Source organism: Athene cunicularia (assembly GCF_003259725.1).
Source record: "Athene cunicularia isolate RWA chromosome 19 unlocalized genomic scaffold, athCun1 chr19_part1, whole genome shotgun sequence".
Lineage (NCBI taxonomy): Eukaryota > Metazoa > Chordata > Aves > Strigiformes > Strigidae > Athene > Athene cunicularia.
In genome coordinates, this window is record NW_020799124.1 from 9,006,171 (window position 1) to 9,024,526 (window position 18,356).

Here is an 18,356-nt window from a genome sequence, read left to right on the forward strand (position 1 = left end):
GGAGGAAAAGAAAAAGGGGAGGAATCTAATCTAAGGAAGTGCTGGAACATGCAGAACACAGTGAGGTAAAGGCCAGGTACAAGTGGCAGTGAGCTCCAGTTCTTTGTCCGTGGCTTTGCGCCCACCACAGTGGGGCTGGGCTGGGCTTTGCTGCCCCTGGCCAGAGTCCCCTGTCCCCTGCCCGAGTGTGTGTCCTTCCCCTTGGAGCAGTGAACTCGAGTGTGGAGCCCTTGTGGTAGGACAGAGTCAATAGATCCGCTTGCTACTGTCTTGCCCCGTTTTTCCCAGGCTCCCCGCTTCCCACTCAGCGTAGCTGTTGAGGAGGCTGCTGCCCTGTCCCAAGCGCAGTTGTGCTGCAGGGTAGCTAAGGGCAGGAGAGCTGGGCTTTGGCTGAGGGAGGGAGCTCTGACCTGCCTGCTGGTTTTACCACTTGCTGGAGCGTGAAAGGATGGAGAATGTTCTTCCTTCCAGCCCCTCAGGCCCCTCCACTTTCTTTAGACCTGCCCTTACAGCACCTGGAGCAGTGAATCCAACCCTGCTCAGGTGTGCTGACACCTGACTGCCCTACCTGGATGATAACCTGAGTCTTTCATGGAGGAGCAGGGCAGGGATAGTCTGTTGCTCCTGCCCCAGGGCTTGCTCACAGCCGGCCCTTCAGACCTCCCGATGGTAGGACTTCATCCCTGGGGATGTCACACTGCTCTGAGAATGGTAGAGAGACACAAAATGGCTATAAATATTCTTTTGTATCTGCTAATACTTGTTTGGTGAAGGGTTTCTCACTAACGAATGCAGCTTAATCCCAATATCATTTATTTTTTTAAAGTAGCTCTTCAGATGCAAACGTTCATGCATTGCCTGGTTTCCTCAGAGCATTCTGTGTTATGCTTCTCATGGCTTAGGGTCAGACTCCTCCAGTCCTTTTTCTTTTCCCCCTTCAAAAATTTGATTGACGTTTTCCTATACAGAAGCGTATCAAACGCTTGTGTCAACAGCTGACAAAACTATATTTAATATATGGATGTAGCATTTAAGTTTTGTAGGAGGAAGCAAGATTATTTTTTCCCCATCCTACTAGCAAAAAGCAGTTAAGGTTTAATGTGTAATGCTTAATTTTACCTGCAGCTTAAAGCTAAGCCTGGCATGGCAAAGCCTAGACCAAGGAGGTTACCAAAAGTCGTAACAAATGGATAATTCACTCTGGCTGTTCATAGTCTCACCAAGTTATTTCTAGTAGCTGTGCAGAGCTTTCTTCAAGCTTGAACTTGAAAAATAAAACTGAAGTCAGGAATGTAGCAGACCCTTTTTGGAACTGAAATTGAAATTGAACTTGCTATGCTACTGTAGAAAGTGCTCTGTTGTGTTTCTCTGGTTGGGTTGCAGGTGGGAAAGGCTGGTGTGGTGTCTGTGGGACAGAAGAGCCGTGGGACAGGGCAGAAGTAAGCAGTGTGCATCTAGTGTGCTGCAGAACTCCACTGTCAGCCACCAAAAAATAAACCCCACTGAGCTCCCAAGCCCGGGAGTGGTCCTGGGAGAGCTAATCCCGGTCCTCTAATGGCAGCAGCCCAGTGCTGGCACGGGTGTGTTGCTAGCTCACTGGACCGTGAGAGTCTGTAACAGCATCTGAGGGGGGCTCCTGGTGCTTGTGGTCGTGAATGTTGTTCTGGTGGCTGAAGAAAGAGGTGAAGGAGTGTTCACAGTCAAACAATGGGCTGGTGATGGAGTCAAGTTAAATTTATGCCCTTGAGGGTGGTTTACTTGCCTTCCTAAATAGAAACAAGATGTTAACCTACTGCTGAGATGCACTGGCACTGCTAAAAGTCTTCAGTGCTGACCATGAGTTTCTGAAGTTCTGCTTAGGTGTCCAGAGCTGGTTGTGATAGAGACTCAGTGTGGCCAAGACTCACCATCCCAGGGCAGTTTTGGATGATGATGATATTTTTCAACTTGTCTTATGAATTCTATTATAGTTTCAGTCCTGACTTTAGCACATAGTATAGTAGGAGGATTTGCTACCTGTAGTACTAGCTGCTGACTTGTCTTCAGAAAAGATTATAAAATCATGAGAATTTTAGAGAAAATCCTGTGATATTGCAACCTTTCCTTTTTGTAGAAAAGATTTAATAATAAAGCCAGGAAATTTTGAAATGCACGTGCAACTCCTTCATCAGAGCGCTTGCGTGTAGCAACTTGCAGAGCAGCCGTTGTCTTGCCAACTGCTTTGAACAGAGCTGTTCAATGTGATGGGTTTCCGGGAATCCCTGCTCTCCTAGAGTGTGTTTTGGACAAAGGCTGCATGTGTCAGGTTTGCTCCAAGCAGTACAGTTTGAAGCCAGGCATTGACAACTGGTTTTCTACACCAACCTCATTCCGTCTCAGTGTGTGGAAGTACTTCTCATGATTATTCACACTGGATTACAGCAAGAACAGGGGCCATAAGCTGTTAACAGCGAGCAGCTTTAAATTTGTGTTGATGTTTTACTCTCTGATGGTTTCTGTGTTTCACTCCCAGCCGAGAGCGAGGGCTCTGAAGGAATGGGGCTGTTCATATATCCTGGCCTATTCTAGTGCAGCGTCCTTTGTAGTTCTCAAGGGCGTTCCTCTGGACTGGATTCTTGGGATGCAATTTTGTAGGTGTTGCTTGTCTTAAATTTTTAGAAAGGGGAGTTTCTGTGGCTGAAGAGGAATTTGATTTCCAGCTGAGGTTGGAATTTTCTAATCTGATTAACTGAATCCTTCCTCTCAAATGCCACTTACCCCACTGCAGGATTTCAAGGAGTCAAGTATACCTGAAGTGGCAGAGGGCCATCTTTTATTGGGTGCACACATTTTATCTATATAATCTATAATTTATTCTGTTATTTCTGATACAACTCACTATAGTGATATTAAACTGAACTGATTAGAAGCATTTTAAATGGTGTAATTGTCTTCTCTGACCCTGCTCTCTGAAGGACTTAATCCTTCACTTGACTCTCAAGCCTGATGCACATCAGTAATAGCAATATCATGATGACATTGTATGTTCTGGACTAACTGGAGAAACGAACCACCAAGGCTGCAGGTGTATAGCTTGCACCGATCCTGCACGTTGGGGGTTGCTCGGGAGCTTTGCTGGTTCCTCCCTGTGTCAGCTCACTTAAACCCCGTGCTTCCAGGGTGCGAAAAACAGGAGAGCAGGTTCTGGCTGCCCGTGCGGTGTCACAGTGTGCGTACGGTGTCGCTGTTATTAGGTCTAACATCATGTTCCTCATCTTACTGTAGCTGTTTGGGTGACTAAAACATTTTCTAGTTTCCTTTCCCATAGCTGCAACAACTCTGTTCCGTGACATTGCCTGCTCAGCGGCAGGTTAATTTTAACATCAGTTTCCCTCATTTCTGTCCCTCTCACAGAAAACTTCATCCAAGGGCTTTAAGGACTTTTCAATGCTGTTACAGGAACGACCTCCTTACCTGTAAGCTCACAAATTCTTGTGTAAAGCTCTAGAGTCCCAGGGTTGATGTTTCGGGTGTGTTATTGCCGGGAATGCTGCCACCACCTTACTGCCCAGTAGGTTTCAGCCAGGTTAGTGTTCCCCATGGTAGGGGTTTGCTTCCTACTATGAGATTGTTTGGTTCATGTCACCGTGCTCCCAAGATTTGCTTCTTTCTTTCCAATAAACCAAAAAATCACTGAGTACCTCTATAAACCCCTGCAAAATCTGTACTGTACTGAATCTGTATAATTTGTATTGCTGTATAAAAAAATGAAATAAAAGCATTCAAACCTTCTAGGTTTTTGTGTTCAAATTTACGAATTATTGTGTCTACAAAGATGAACTAAGCAGTATAAGAATGGGAAGAAGCTTTGTAGCACCATAAGGATGTACAGGATTAGTCTTTGCAAACCTTTCTTGGCCAAATTTCTGTAAAGCACCCAGAAATCCTAGCTGTGAGCTGTCTTTCCACTGGGTGGTAGCAGCATGTATCTTCAGCTGTAACTGAGCTGCTTTTGGTTTCAGGCCAGTGAGATCAGATTTGCAGTGGGGCGTGCAACTGGGGCAGGGGAGGAGGTGGCACTTCCCCTTTAGCTGGGGAAACACTCGGGCAACTGCGGTTAAGAGGAAAGACGTTTCTTGGTCGATACAAGAATGTGCATGCACTGCTTTAGCATGTCAGGAAATTTCCTCCAAGACGTGGCGTTCATTAAAGCTGCTGTAAAAAACCAAGACAATTAGTGGTTGGGATGAGGTGCGTGCTTATTCTGGTCCCAAAGCAAGGGAGAGTTGGATGTTGGTCTCCTGCAAAGTAGGCAGCGCTTGATTCAACAAAGTTCATGAAGTTCAGGAGAAAGAGCCTGTTGGAGGTCGGAAGCCTCTCCTCAAAACTTTAAGCATTGGGTGTGTTTCTGCAGAAAGGTCAGGTTTAGATGATGCATTTCTGATTTCTGATCAGCATTAGTCACAACACCTGGCTCAAGCAGAACCAGCTGGCCTTTGTGCAGACCCCACCTTTATCTGAAAGGATTTGAACTGCCCCCCAGGGCATTCAGTCCCCAAGCCCCAGCAGGTAAGATGGGTAGGGTGGAAAATGGGTTCTCTCAACCTCTATGGACCTGAAAAGTTCTTTCTACAGCTGGTTAGCTATGCATCAAAAGGAGAAAAAGATGGTTTGGTAAGCTGGGAAAACTGATTGAGGGAGTAGATGCTATATGTTTGTTATGGGAGGAAAACAAAACCAAGCTGAAATGGGTAAGCTTTGAAAAGGACGTGGAAAGGTGAAATTGTAATGTGGTGGTTTATATAATTTATTGCAGTAGATAAAAGCATAATGCTCCTGTGTCTTTGACCTTCTGTCAGACCAGAAATGGTTTCTAACAGTAGCTCTAGATGAGGCACAGGGGTTACAGGAGGGAGAGGACAGACACAGTGTGGAGCCTCTATACTGCAGTGTGTGTTACTGCAGTAATTATCTTCTCATCAAAGTTAGAAATCAAGTGGTTGGCCTCTCAAGAGGACTAATGTCTTTGAGGGGCATCACTCTTCCCAAGTAATGCACCGGGGGTGACCCTGCTGCTTTGCACCTCGGGCACGGCAACAGCTTCTGCCCGCTCTAGAGGGGCTGAGCAGCCGTGTGCGTCCATCCGGGAGACACTTTAGGGGACCAACACGAGGGGCCTCTGCTGCAGCCTGTGCCAACTGTGGTAACGTCTGTACGGTGGCAGTGAGTCATCTCGGGAGCTGTGAGACCCATCAGGGGAACCCATATGCAAGTACATGGTGCCTTTTTAGCGTCGGCTGTTCCTAATAAAGCAGACTTCCTCTGGTAGGAAGAGACAAACTGTAATTGTCTCCAGTGTATTCAGAGCAACGATTCTGCTATAAACAACTGGTTTGTAAAACTTCAGTTATCAGCTTGTGTTTAAATAAATTAAAAAAAAAAAAAAACCCAAACGCTAGAAATCCCCTAATAAACTAATTCATGGTTAAGACCTCTGCTAGAAATGCCAATCCTGTAGCAATTGTTCTGGCAGTCAGAGAAGTATTTTACATTATGTAGTATCCTTTACACGGGGCCAGCCAGAAACCCTGCAAGCAATTCAAAGCTGGGTCTTGTTCTTCTAATCTTTGGTTCAGATCATACATACTGACTTCAAGACAGGCTCTGCACCCAGATTTTGTGTTGCAGCAGCTCTGGAAGGTGCATCAAAGCAATTATTTTTGCACCTCAGGTTGGAATTGGAAGAGAGAAAGTGTAAATGTTTTTGCACATACATGGTTAACTATCTTATCAAAGCAGTGTTTCCTCTGAAAGCTTGATGGCAAAGTTCCCATCCCAGAGTTGCAAAAAATAGTAAACAGTTGGCTGTTTTATCATTTTTATGATAGAAGAGTCACCTTCTGTCATAGAGATGGATGTAGCTGGGTGGCAGCTTGAGAGTGCCCTAATTTAATTGTAACAACATTTTCTTTTACTGAGTAGTTTACACACCTGTATGTAAGAGAGGTATTATAGTGAGAGGCAGCATGAAATGTTGGTTGTGGTTGTAAAGCCCAGCTGCCTGCTGCACTCCACTAGCTACAGCTCTGCAGGGCCGTTATGTGCATGTGCAGACTTTCCTATTCCTGGAGCAGGATGGCTATTTCATGTACCGTGACAGGGCTGTAAGCCAGTAGATAAATTCCCCACTATTCATAAACCCTCATTCTATTCAAGCACAAAAAAACAATTTTTTTTTTTCTTAAGAGCCCAGTGAAATTGTGTCTGATGTCTGTCAACTGCTAATGCTGAAGCATAAGAAATAGTTTTATTCTTTCAGCTCCAGACAGGAGCTCCAGGTTTGGCCATTAGCAATGGTGACCTCAGGCTATCTGCTGCCTTTGAGACTTGTTACCATCTTTTCTGTAAAAATTAAGAGAGGATTTGCTGTTTGCTTTACCTGCTATGAGGTTTTTCAGGCAGCATGTGCTGCTTCCAGTGTGCTGTGTTAAATCCTGCAAAGTTTCTTTGCTAAAAAGAAACTTTAACTTTTCTGGGGCCTATCTGAAACTCAGGGGCTGCTTGGGAAGAGACCTTGGTGGCGTGTGTGGTTCCGCACTGTCCGAGCCTCTTCCTCTCCCCCGCGGCAGAAAAACTGAAATGCTCTTGTGAGAGGCTGCCCAGGGTGAGTTTGTGCGAGCAGCATCCCTCTTGTGAGCTGGTGAGGGGCTGACCGGCCGAGCGGCGGATGTTGGGGTTAGTGATTCAGATGATGACAGGAAACCAGAAACTGGCTAACGAGCCCCGAAGGAACCGGCTCCAGTGTTGGTGGCTGCGGCCGTGAGATGCGGGAGGAGATGGGACGGATGGGGGAGAGTGGCTGAGGCTGCAGGTAAGGTGGGAGAGGGAAGGATGGGGAGAGAAAGGTGCCTGGGGGTGCGTGGGGTTCATGTGAAAGCTTTGGGGCGGGTGGGGTGTCCCACTGATTTCAGTGACCATGGAGATCCTAGGCTAGATCTCTGTGACCCTTTTAAAGAGGGTTCATGGTCTGTAAAACCCCTCTGAAAAGCGATATGCTGGGTGTTACTTCCCATTGCTGCTCACAGCCCTCACCTGAGAAGCTCCAAGGTGTGAAAATTACCAAATATCTCTTCTCAGCAGCATTTATACCCCTCTGGACCCAAGATGAGAGAGTGTCCCATACAACCTGGATTTACCATACTATTCTTTACATCTCCCCACTCCATCTGCTGATGGCAGCACGGCTATTTTTCAATTACATTATTTCTGTGCTCACATCTACTAAAATATTCTGGAAGATTCAGGCTGAGCTGAGCCGTCCTCATCACAAATCTGTTTGGTCCTGTTTCTGGCTCCTGCCTATAGCTTCTGGGACCACTGCAGCCCACAATTTTTCCCCTTTCAAAGCCCAATCCTACAAAGCAGCTGACTTGAACTACACTTTATGGTTTTCCCATTGGTTTCAGGGCTGACTGGCATCATGTCTAGGAAGGTGTTTTTTCACTGCATATAAGTGCCTAAAATTGCTATTTCTGGATGGAAAGAGCTTTGTCTTTGCATCAGTTCTCTCTTGTGATCAATGTTCAGTGTAATATGAGCCATGAGGTAGACACTTTAGCAAAACAGGATAATTATGGGATAATCTTGTGTGATATTGGCTCATTTCCATTGCTCTGAACTGCATAGTTACATATATATGGGTTGCCTATATCTGCAGTTCCCAATGTGGTGTCCCCATGGACTCCAGCAGCAGCAGCGAAGGACACTGCATGGCTTTGGTGCCACCTGAAACAGGGCAAGTTGAGGACAAATAAAAGATATTTCTGTGAATTACCTCCTTGTGCTGGCATGCTTGTTGTGATTAGGATTTTGTGCTGTATTTTCCACCCGAGTTTCTTTAAAGTAGTTTATGATGTGCTAATCTATGTGAAAGCTGATTTATCAGTTCTGGTTTTCCCTCTTGCCCTATGTTCTATCAAAAAGAATCTACTGCTTCCCGGGCATAAAATAAAGCATGGTCTGCTTGAACAGCTGTACAAAACCAGACTTTATCTATGCTGTAGTGGTGCTCTGAAGAAAATTTACGCTGGCATAAGATCTGGTAGGAAATGGAATGTGCAGACCTCTGGAAAGGAGCTTTTCTGGAGGCTCAGCGCTGGTCATTGAAGTGATTCCAACCACAGGATCTTCCTTGGTCTGAGACTTTAATTTCTGAATTGATAGGACTTTCTGTGGTATTCTGTGCAATGCGGACAAACAGAAAGTAGTGTTTCTTTTCTTAGAAATGTTAGAGACATTGAGTCAAGCTGAATATTGCATCTGTTCAACAAGTCTGTGTGCTAAATTTCATATGGTGAGGTTTTAAATAAACTCTCTACTTTGTATTTCATGCTGGTGACTCATCCAATCAGTCTGAATTAGTCTTAATTTATTACAAAATGGCGTAGACCACAAGACTTTCTGGAAAGGAAAGGAGAAGGCTCTTCTATATTTACCTTTTGGACATTTTTTACAAATAGTTTGAACACATAACCTAACCCAGCAATTTCGGTCTTTGACTCGCAAGATGAGCTTGAGGGGTGGGCTTGATGTCTGCAAAGGGCTAAAATGACTTCATCAGAAATGATCTTACAGAAAACCAGCCATTTTTGCTGATGCCACATCAGTGCATTCCCCTCTCTCCTGGATTTTCAGCTAAAGTTTAAGTACTCTTAGAGGTTTTTTAAATGAGCTTTTTGCTTCTGCTGCTGCTGTTGGAAAGTTCTTCCAGACTTTCCGTCCGTTGGGAATTTTATTTCTAGCCTGTGTGTATCCAGCTTATACCCACTCATTTTATATGCCAGTGTTGTTTTATTTAAATTTAAACAGCTTTTCTCACTGTGGTGATTCTCTCTTGGACAGATGATTGTCCATGTACTCTCACTTTCTGCTTTAGTAGACTTAAAAGTGAGCAACCTTTCAGTCCTCCTGATAAAACAAAAGCTCCTTTCGTTGGCTGTTTATAGTGAGCCCTGTTACTGGGTTTAATCCTTCATTTAGGACTAGAAACTTTCCACAACAGCAGCCGGGCTGACAAGTGAATGATCTTTCACAAGTTCATTAATTCTTCTCATTTTGGAAAAAAAAAAAAAAAAAAAAGTTTTGTCTCTGCTAAAAATATCTGAGGCCATGAAAAGAGCAGCCCCTGTCCGGGAAGGCGTGCTTCCCCCTCGCAGGAGAGCTGCTGTACTGCAGAGATTATGACTTTATCCAGCCTCCAGCCATTACTGTCCCTGGAATTGCTTATGCAGAGCGGCTGCTCCCAGGGGTTTTGTGGGTGCTTGGGCAGTGCTTGCTGCCGGAGGCAGGCACCGTGGCCACCCCGGCTTTCTTGTGTAGGGAGAAACTTCTGCCCGTGCAAAAAGGGGAAAAAACATACAAGAGGAGAATGGAGGCATGTATAAACAGACCAGGGCATTTCAACGGTGTCTGAATTTCACTCCTGAAACTAGATGGGAACCTCTTTTCTCCTGGTTTTGAATTTAGCATCTTGAAAGCAAGGCTAATCAGCAAGCCACTAACTCCATATGTCCTTCTGATATACTCAGGCCTCATCACAGACCTTAGTGGCTCGAGTCTATTTATTCTCCTCTTTCATATCCCCAGGGTGGAGAGCAGGGAAAGCATGTTCAGCTTTCCAAATATTTTATTTATATCTCGCCAGCCGTGAGTAAGTGCCTCCAGCCTTCTGCTCGTCATAAATCTGTTCATCACCTCCTTCCGTCAGCTCTTTTCAGGAGGAGGTTTTGTACCAAAAGAAAGGATTTCCATGGACTTGGGTGTTCCGTGAACACAAATAATAACCTCCAGGCTGGTGTTGTGCTTGTAACTTGGTACCCATGGGAGCTTTTCCTGGAGGGGACATGGTGATGGGGATGGAACGTGCAGTGCCCTGCTCAGCAGCCCCTGCAAATAACCACATCTGGGGTCCCTGTCAAGTGAGGGGCGTGGGAGCAGCCTGGGTTTGCTGCGTTGCTGCCCCACTGCAGAAATAAAACCAGCTCTAGAAGGGACGTGGCAGCCTGTCCTACAACAGTATAAACTAGGTCAGCGTTGTCAGGCGCCTTCAGCTCTGCCTTGCCTTTATTTATAAAAAAAAGACAAACAAAAAACCCCCCAAAACCCCAAACCAATAACCAAACTTCCCCCCTCCAGCCCAGCAATATTACAGTCCTTTGTATAATGAATTTTGGTCACTAGCACTGGGCCAGCTTCCCTTAGCTGCCTCTTGTAGATGCTTTAGAGTTGATCCACAGGTCATGATTTCCAGTTAGGATGTTGAGCCAAGGAAAAATGATGTGAGAAACCACATGGTTTTGACCAGGCTCCATCCCTAGTGTCCTGGCTGCAGATGGGGGTGCTGGTCCCAGGGTGCTGGTCCTGCACATCTGGGGTGGGTCCGTGGGGATCTGGGCAGGTCATTAATCTAAAATGACTCATCTCAGCTTCTTCAGAAAGTGCTGCAAGAAACTTTGCAAGGAAAGGCCTCTGAGGGGTATATGAAGATCAAAGCCATGATGGAGGGAGTGCCGGGAGCTGCCACATCCTTGTGAGCCCAGGCAGTCTTGAAGGGAGTAGAAGTAAACCCAGTTTGCTCACAAGCAGAGAGGATGGTCTCAAAACCAAGTGTAGGGTCACTTTTGGGCAGGCAGACCGTGTCTGGGCACCACTGAGCAGATGCTGACACCAAACCCCGGTAGCCCATCCTGTCCTTCGACGTTCCTTGCCTCCTGACAGGGGCAGAGCAACACTGTGCCCCAGGGGCTCTGGGCTGTCAGGAGCAGAAATGGGGGACTGCGTCTTTCCTTCCCCTGCCCCGCAGTCCTTTACACTGTGCCTTGGTAATTGGGACACTGGTGTAGGATTCCAGTGCAGACTGGACCGCAAAACCTCCTAAGTGACTGGCATGGGCAGGAGGATGCCTGCTCAGTGCCACGGGGCTCGCTGCTGAGAGGAGAGGAGAGACCTTTGGGTTTCTTCCTGGGTGAATGGGGTGTTGGAGTATCTTCAGTTTGGGCAGAGTAATGTTATTTATTCTGCTTTATGTAAGTGGATGCAGAAGGTGCTGAGCAGGGCAGGATCAAGCTGCTGGTTTCCATCGTCTGCTATTGATATTTGTTTAATTATTTTAATGTATATATTTCCCCATATATATATATATATATAGATATATAAAATATATATATATATATATATTTCCTCCCCCCATCCACAGTGGTTATACCAGTACAGCATTAAGTTGTAATAAGGGAGATTCAAGTCAGGCAGTAGGAAAGCTTCCTACCCAGCAGAGAATGACGTTCTGGTCTTTGGCGAGTTGAAGCATCTCCATCCCTAGGGGCTAAAGAAGTAGTTTATTAAAAACAAAAATAAATTAAAATATCTGCAAGTAAAGAAATTCTGGCCCCAGGGAATAGGAATGGGCTAAACGATCTCTCCCAGACCCAGCAGGCTGTTTTCTGTGATATTTATAGGATGTTTTGTGGTTTAAAGGAAGAAATTGAAGCCAAATCATGCTGATTATTACAAAATGTTAGCTGCTGTTTGTGGAAGAGCCTGTCATGTAAAGGAGAGGAAGAGCTGGTGTCTGAGCCAGTTCAGTGAAGGAAAAAGTGTGAGGAATTTAACATTTAGAGTAACTCTGCACTGCAGGGAAATAGCTGGAGCATCTCATACTTGGCAGCTTTGAGTACTTCCAAGTGCCTTCCTTTTTGCCCTCTCCTCTAGATATTAAAAAACAGTATCTGCTGACAATGTTGGATGATGTCAGTGTGGGTTATGGGGTTAGGAATGAGTAAATCCAAGTGGGTTTTTCCTCTTTGTGCCAATGTCCTGAGTGGAACCTCATGACCCTTTTCTCTTCCCTTACAATGAAATGGGGGTTTGGCTCTGGGGGGTGCTCGGGTCTTACTGGAGTGGGAAGTGTGTGTGCAGCCCTTCGGACCCGAGCGGTGCGGGGCAAGGGCGTTGCCTCTGCCACCCCATAAGATAAGCCAGGAGTCCCTTCTGCACCCTCAGCACACACCCAACTCTTTGGGGTGTGAAGGCAAACAGCACATGGCTCTTTGGGGGGGTGAAAGCTTTCCGAGTGGTGGCCGTGCAGCCCCACGTGCACCCGATGCTCACGGGGCTCCCCTTGGCGCTGTGTTTCAGGCTGGATGTGGCCGGGCCATGGCGCAGCTGGAGCTGCTGTGGGCAGCTGCCGCGCTGATGCTCTTCGGAGCTGCTGTCAGCCTCTGCGTCAAGTGCCAGCTCTCGGGTAAGGCTCTGCCCGCGTCCTTCGGGGTCCTGCCCGTGGCCCCTGGCTGGGCTGGGGGTCATGCTGGGCACACATTTTCCTTCTGGGGTGTCCCCTCTGGGTGGCTTGGTCCTGCTCAGCCATGGGGAGCTTTGCCCTTCTGGGGATGCTCCCAGCAGCTGAAGCTGGGAAGGGTCTGTGCTGGTGGCCTGGGAGCAGCTGGGGGGAAGGACCCCCTGACCCTGCATCACCCCTTCCCTGGGGTGGGTGCACTGCCATGGGCTGCAGACCCTTCTCCATGGTCACCGTGGTGGGTGGCTTTGGGACACCACACCTGGGAGGACCTTCTCCAGCTGCAAAAATCCTGCAGAAGCTCTGGGGCAGACAGACAGGAGGAGGGCAGGCACAGAAGGACAGTCTGGGGGATAAATCCAGATATACATTAAATACAAAGATTGGGGTGAGCACCCACCCCAATGGGGTTTGGGCCCACTTCTGAGCACTGGGTAGGTTTTACTGGGGAAAAGAGGCTGCAGTTTGGGCTTTTGGGGACCAGGTTGGCTGGCTGGCTTGCTTTGCAGTGTCTGAGACAAATACTACAATTCAAAAATGGTTTAAGATAAATTAATCAAAACCCTATTGCAACTGCTGCTTGCTGCCTCCACTGTCCTCTCATGCTCCTGGTTGAAGAAGTTTTGTCAATGTGTCTTATTGGTCTTTCTGATCCTTAAGACCCAAATCATCTCTTTCATAAGAGCTTTTTTATTCCTTGTCTTCCAGCTACGAAGCGAGAGAAGCAGCTGAGTGAGCGAAGGAGCCAGTAAGTTGCCTTTCACAATCGCGCTTCTTCCCCAAACAGCTCACCTAGGTTGAGACCATGGCTACAGCCAGACCCACCCCATGCCTCACAGCTGAAATCTGGATTTACAGAAAATAAAGTAATCCCAGAGTGGGGCATGCAGGGTGGCGTGTCTGAGCCCAGGGCGCTGCTGAAGCGCATTTATAAAGAATAATCCAAAATGAAACTGAGTCTTGGACCATGATGCCTGTGAGTCATTAACTAGTTGGAAAAAGTCCTGGGAGAGTTGGAAGGGCAAGTTCCTGTCCCGTCGTGCCCCGCAATGAGGTAGAGAGGTTGGTAACTTCCTAAACAAGAAAGACCCTGCCCTTGGCTGGTGCTGATGGGATCCTGTGCCAGAGCAACGGCCGACCTGCAGCATAAGCAATGAAGGAAATGTGATTGTACACACACGCACACCCCCTTATTTCCTTCAGCAACAGACAAACCACAGCTAAATGATATAAAGAAAAAAAAAAGCTGTCTTGTAACCTTTGATATAGGAACAAACATGGTGCAAAGGGGCTCTGCAAAGCCTCCGTGGGGTCGGGGTGTTTGCTTCTGCCCCGCTTGCCCAGGAGCGGGGGAAAGGCTTCGGCGTGGCCCATCGCAGACCGATGCAAAGGCCAGCACAGGCTCCGTCCCTCGCTGGCTCATACTGAATTGTCCTGACTCCTTGAAATTTGTACCTGGATTGGGCGGTTTGACTTCAGGCTCGTGGTATCATGTGCTTTCTTTGGAAATCTCTTTTGGTTTAGTTAGGGCTTTTCGCAAGCAAAGTGGTTTAACTCTGTATGTTTGCCGACTTCGCAATGAGGTGCTCTAACATCTCATCTCCCTGCCAGCCCTGTGCCATGTACCAGCTTGGGACGGGGGGGACCCAAATGAAAGGGGGGTGGAAAGGGACACTTCCAAGGTCCCCAAATCAGAGTTAGTAAGTGCTGTATGCACCTGCAGTAGAGGAGCTGTTCCATCCTCTTGTGCTCTCAAGAGCAGTTCTCCTGTTAACTGAGAAGTAAAGAGGTTACTGGGCATTTATATTATTTTTATTGTTGATCGCATATGTTATTTTTTTCAGTTGGATGTTGGCAGGGGCAGGGGCAGCAGCAGAGGTGAACCAGGGGAGTTTGAAAAAATTTCATGGGTGAACACCTGTTTTTTTGTGGGTAAAATGCTCTTCTGGCCTTAACTGGTGCATAAAGTGTCAGAGTAATAATTATCCTACATGATGTTTTCCTCATCCCTGGGTCCTTCCCTAAACAGATGTTGGCTGCTCTGTCAATGGTCTATAAGCACATCTTGACTTTAAAGGGTCAAAGAGGAGTCTGGAAAACTGCTCCCAGCCCATATGGGTTCTGCATGACCTGCTGGGCGATGCACCTCGGCTTCTCACCAAGCCCAGTGTGGGGGCTGTGCTCACCAGACAGGAAGGTCTCTTGCATCTGTTTTTCTTGTCATAGACCCCAAAATTCAACTGAGGTTATACCTGTGTTTTTTCCAGGCTCGACAGTCAGCAGAGGTTTGAGGTGATTCGATCCTATTCCAGTGAGTATGAGTGTTGCGGGGTGGGGGTCCTGCATGCACAGAACGGGGGAGGGGGGGGAAGTAAAAATTAAAAGGGTCACCTTGAAGCCGAGTAGTGAAATGTTATGAGACTGAGATTGTCAAGACCGCCTTAGATCCTTCTAGAGATGTGAATTCCGAGCTCCTGGGAAAAAATTTCCCTTCACATTGAAAATAAATCACTAAAGCAATGCCACTGAAATGCAACGCCTTATTAACTTGGGCTTTTCAAACCACTCTGTTCACCCTGTGAAAATGACAGTGTGGGTGAACCCGAATTGATAGGAGTGACTCATTTATCATCACCCCCTTACTGCTTCCTGCGGCAAGTTGGGTGAGGTGCTGACCTTTTGATTTTTATCCTGAAACGAGCTGCTGATGGGGTCTGTACGAAATGTCACCGTCTGCAGACGGGCTCTGCAGGGGCCGCTCCTTTCCCTGGGACCTTGCTGGGCCCAAGCCCCATAATCCCCCTACGAGTCTTTATTTCAGCAGAGCCCAACCAAAGCTCACAGCCTACCGATGCATCTTGCAGTGTCAAGGGAGGGGTGCTGGGCATGGGAGACGCCCCTAAGTCAGTTGGGTTTGGGGGACAGTGGGCAATAAGGCAGTAGGTGGGATTGTGGCTTCCTCCAGTGTGCATGAGCTAGCTCTGTGGTCTGCACAGCTGCCAGCTTTTCCTCCCTGTTTCCCATTTTGGCCATTTATGAACTTTCGAGGAACAATTAGGAACTATTTTGGGATGCCTTAGAAAAATTCTTGCCAGTACTGGGGAACTGTCTCTGGTGGATGCTCCGCGCTCTTTGAAATATCTGCTGCTGCCATAATAATTAACACCCCATTTTGTTCTTGGTGCTAGCTACAACACGAAGGCTGGAACAAATAAAGGAACCTGAAAAATTAGCAAGGTAGGTAAAAAACACAAACAAAATCTAGCTGTAGAGCCAAGGTTGGATGAAGTTCACCCAACATACATGAATGTTCAGGATTTGGGATTGGGTTCTGGACTCTATAGATGTGGCTTGGGCTATGCTTAGAATCAGAATAATTTGGGTTTGAAGGTCACCTACTCCACCCCCCCCTGCAATGAGCAGTGAGCAGGGACATCTTCAACTAGATCAGGTTGCTTAATTTATTGATGGTCAATAGTGGGTTTCAACTTTTCTTGGATTTTCTTCAGTCAGTCTGCATTCTACTGTGAACCATTTAAATCAAAGCCAAGGAAGTGAGCTGTGCCTGTACATAATAGGTACATCATGAAAATAAAATGGCCATTCTTTGTTTATAAGCAGTTTGACATGAGAAATTCCCTTCTCCTCATCACTAAAATGCCCAAGAACTACACAGCTGCAACAATTCTGCTGTGATATTCAGGCATAGTTAGTCCTCTCTTGGGATTTGACCCCAAACTCCTCATGTCCCGTTGTTCGATGTGTGTCCTGTTACAACCTCGCAGGGAGATTTCACAGGTGGCCCTTCTGGCTTAGTCACTGCTGTGGTTTGCAACCCCTGGTATGGTTTGCTCAGACCTGGGACTTTAGCTCTCTTTTCTGTCTTTCAGGAAAACCCCCAAGGAGCTTGGCACCTCCCGCCGCGCTGGATATGGTGAGCATCTCCCCTGGGACGGGCCCTGCTTCAGCGCTCTCCCCATCCTTGCAGCCACGGGGGAAGCACCTACCGCAAAATTAATAAATGGGGATGTTGCATATCTTGGCTTATTTGTGTAGGTGCTGGCTGGCAGTTTTGGGAAGACAGAGCCTCTGAGAGTCTGGTTACTCACTGCTGGACCCTGGGCAGGGCAGGGGGGGGTTATTCTGGAAACAAGCTGGGTGATGATAAAATTCTTTCCTGTTTATTAGCACCTACCCATGATGCTGCACAGCGATGCTTAATAAGATAGGCTGGGTCCGAGTTTAGAATGCAGTGTGCATCCTGCTGACCAGGCCTAGTTAGAGCCACAAGGCCAGATTATTTGAAATATCACCCCTGGTTGTCCCAGCAGCTCTGCCCTGGGGCATCCAACCTTGCAACCATGTCCGCCAGCCCCAGGCAAAGAGCTGAGCAGGGGCAGAGCTGCTGCTGCCAAAATGCTCAGTGGCACCATCATCAGACTGCTCCCCGCGCTCGGCCTGAGCCCGAGCATGACGTGCCCCTCTGCTTTTCCCCAGGGAGCGGGACCGAGCCCAGGTATCAGAACTTTCTGACAGGTAAATGCTGCAGCCACACGGCCAGGGGTGTGGGAGGGAAGGCTGCCGGGACGATGCGAGGTTACTGGGGATGAGAACTGGTGGGGAGCACACAGACAGCTGCCACTGCAGCTGGCAGAGCTCAGGCTTGGTTAATTTAGTGATTGCTTTGTAAGACACATGCTGATCTGATTAATGGTCAGAGCGGAGGGGAACGGGATGCTGGCAAGCCCCCTGCTCTCTCCCAGGGCAGCGTGAGCTGGTGCTCGCCCTAAGAGATTATTGGCACGTGGGGCCATGATCTCCTTTCCCAAACTGGGGAGGATATTCCCGATCTCCTGCCAGCTGGCAGAATCTGTCCATGAGAAGTGACGAGCCCTGGTTTTCCCATGGCGTGGGGTGGATCAGGGCTGCCTCCCCTGCTTCAGCCTCCCAGCTCTGCTTGTGGACAGGCTTCGGGGCCGAGCCAGGGCTTCCCTGCCTGCTGGGGACATTCGCCATCACTGTGCTCGGGGAATTTGTCCAGCTGTGCTTTTGGATGGTGGTGAAACTTGTGCAACAGTATGGTGTACTGACAGCAAACGCTTTGTGCTTGCAGAGGACTGCCTGCAAGGGGATGCTGCCTATGTGTAAGTAGCTGGTTGCTGCCTGCCAGCACAGTTGAGCAGAGGCATACTGGTCCCAGTGTGGTCCTGGCTCTCAGACTGGGAAGCCTGTGGGCTGCCTCAGGCAGGAGGAGCTAACGGCTGCTGCTCTTCTCACAGGGAGCCCATATCTCTGGATTACTACAACTGTGCCAGGTTCTTCACACCACCCAACGGTAAGGTCACCATGCAAGTGAGATGGTTTCTTCTCTAGCCACCAGCCTGGCTGTTGAGTGGCTCCAGGGAGCTACAAGACTTTTCTTGCCTAGGTCTGTGCATTATTGCTGTATTGCCTGAAGCAAGCGTGGGGCCAGGAGATACGTTTGTTAAGGGGTGTAGCAGAGCTGTGGGGCTTGAGGGATGCCCAAGCACCACTCAGTCCATCTGTTGGCTATAAACAGGACAGCCCAAACGCATCCTTGGCTCCGATTGCACAAAACACTTGGTTCTTACTCTGTTTCATCTCTGGGCAGCAGCAAATCTCACTGCAAGAGTGTATGGGACAACAAAGCCATTTCCCTATTCTTAGCTCAGTTCGGTTTGCTTGAGCAGAGATTGCAACCCCACAGGGCCCTGCCTAGACGCAAGGAAGGGGTATGTCCTCATCCGGAAGCTTTTTACCAAAGGGACACCTTTAAATACTCTGCGTGCTTGATTTATGAAGCTACTGAATGAAGGTGGGATGAAACACACTGCTCCATTCATATGCATCTTTTCAAGGCAAATACTGCATCTGTGAAATGTTTTCACCTCCCTGAGCACTCGGCACTTCTGTGCACTGACTCAGACATCAATCTATTTTTATCTAAAATTACTTTCAAAACATTAATCCTATTTTTTTTATTTAAAGAGACTGGGGGGGGGGGAAT

The 18,356-nt window shown here is 47.6% G+C and overlaps 1 protein-coding gene across 1 annotated transcript in view; it reads left to right on the plus strand.

Annotated features, from left to right (window-relative positions):
• The first annotated feature begins 11,811 nt into the window (after positions 1-11,811).
• LAT2 (linker for activation of T cells family member 2) overlaps positions 11,812-18,356 on the plus strand; it is a 12,704-nt gene continuing 6,159 nt past the window's right edge. The window contains exons 1-8 of the mRNA XM_026861576.1: positions 11,812-12,277; positions 13,037-13,076; positions 14,596-14,639; positions 15,517-15,565; positions 16,219-16,262; positions 16,826-16,864; positions 17,442-17,472; positions 17,608-17,663. Coding sequence (XP_026717377.1) covers positions 12,076-12,277; positions 13,037-13,076; positions 14,596-14,639; positions 15,517-15,565; positions 16,219-16,262; positions 16,826-16,864; positions 17,442-17,472; positions 17,608-17,663 — 505 coding nt within the window. The 5' untranslated portion in view covers positions 11,812-12,075. The remainder of the gene's footprint in view (positions 12,278-13,036; positions 13,077-14,595; positions 14,640-15,516; positions 15,566-16,218; positions 16,263-16,825; positions 16,865-17,441; positions 17,473-17,607; positions 17,664-18,356) is intronic.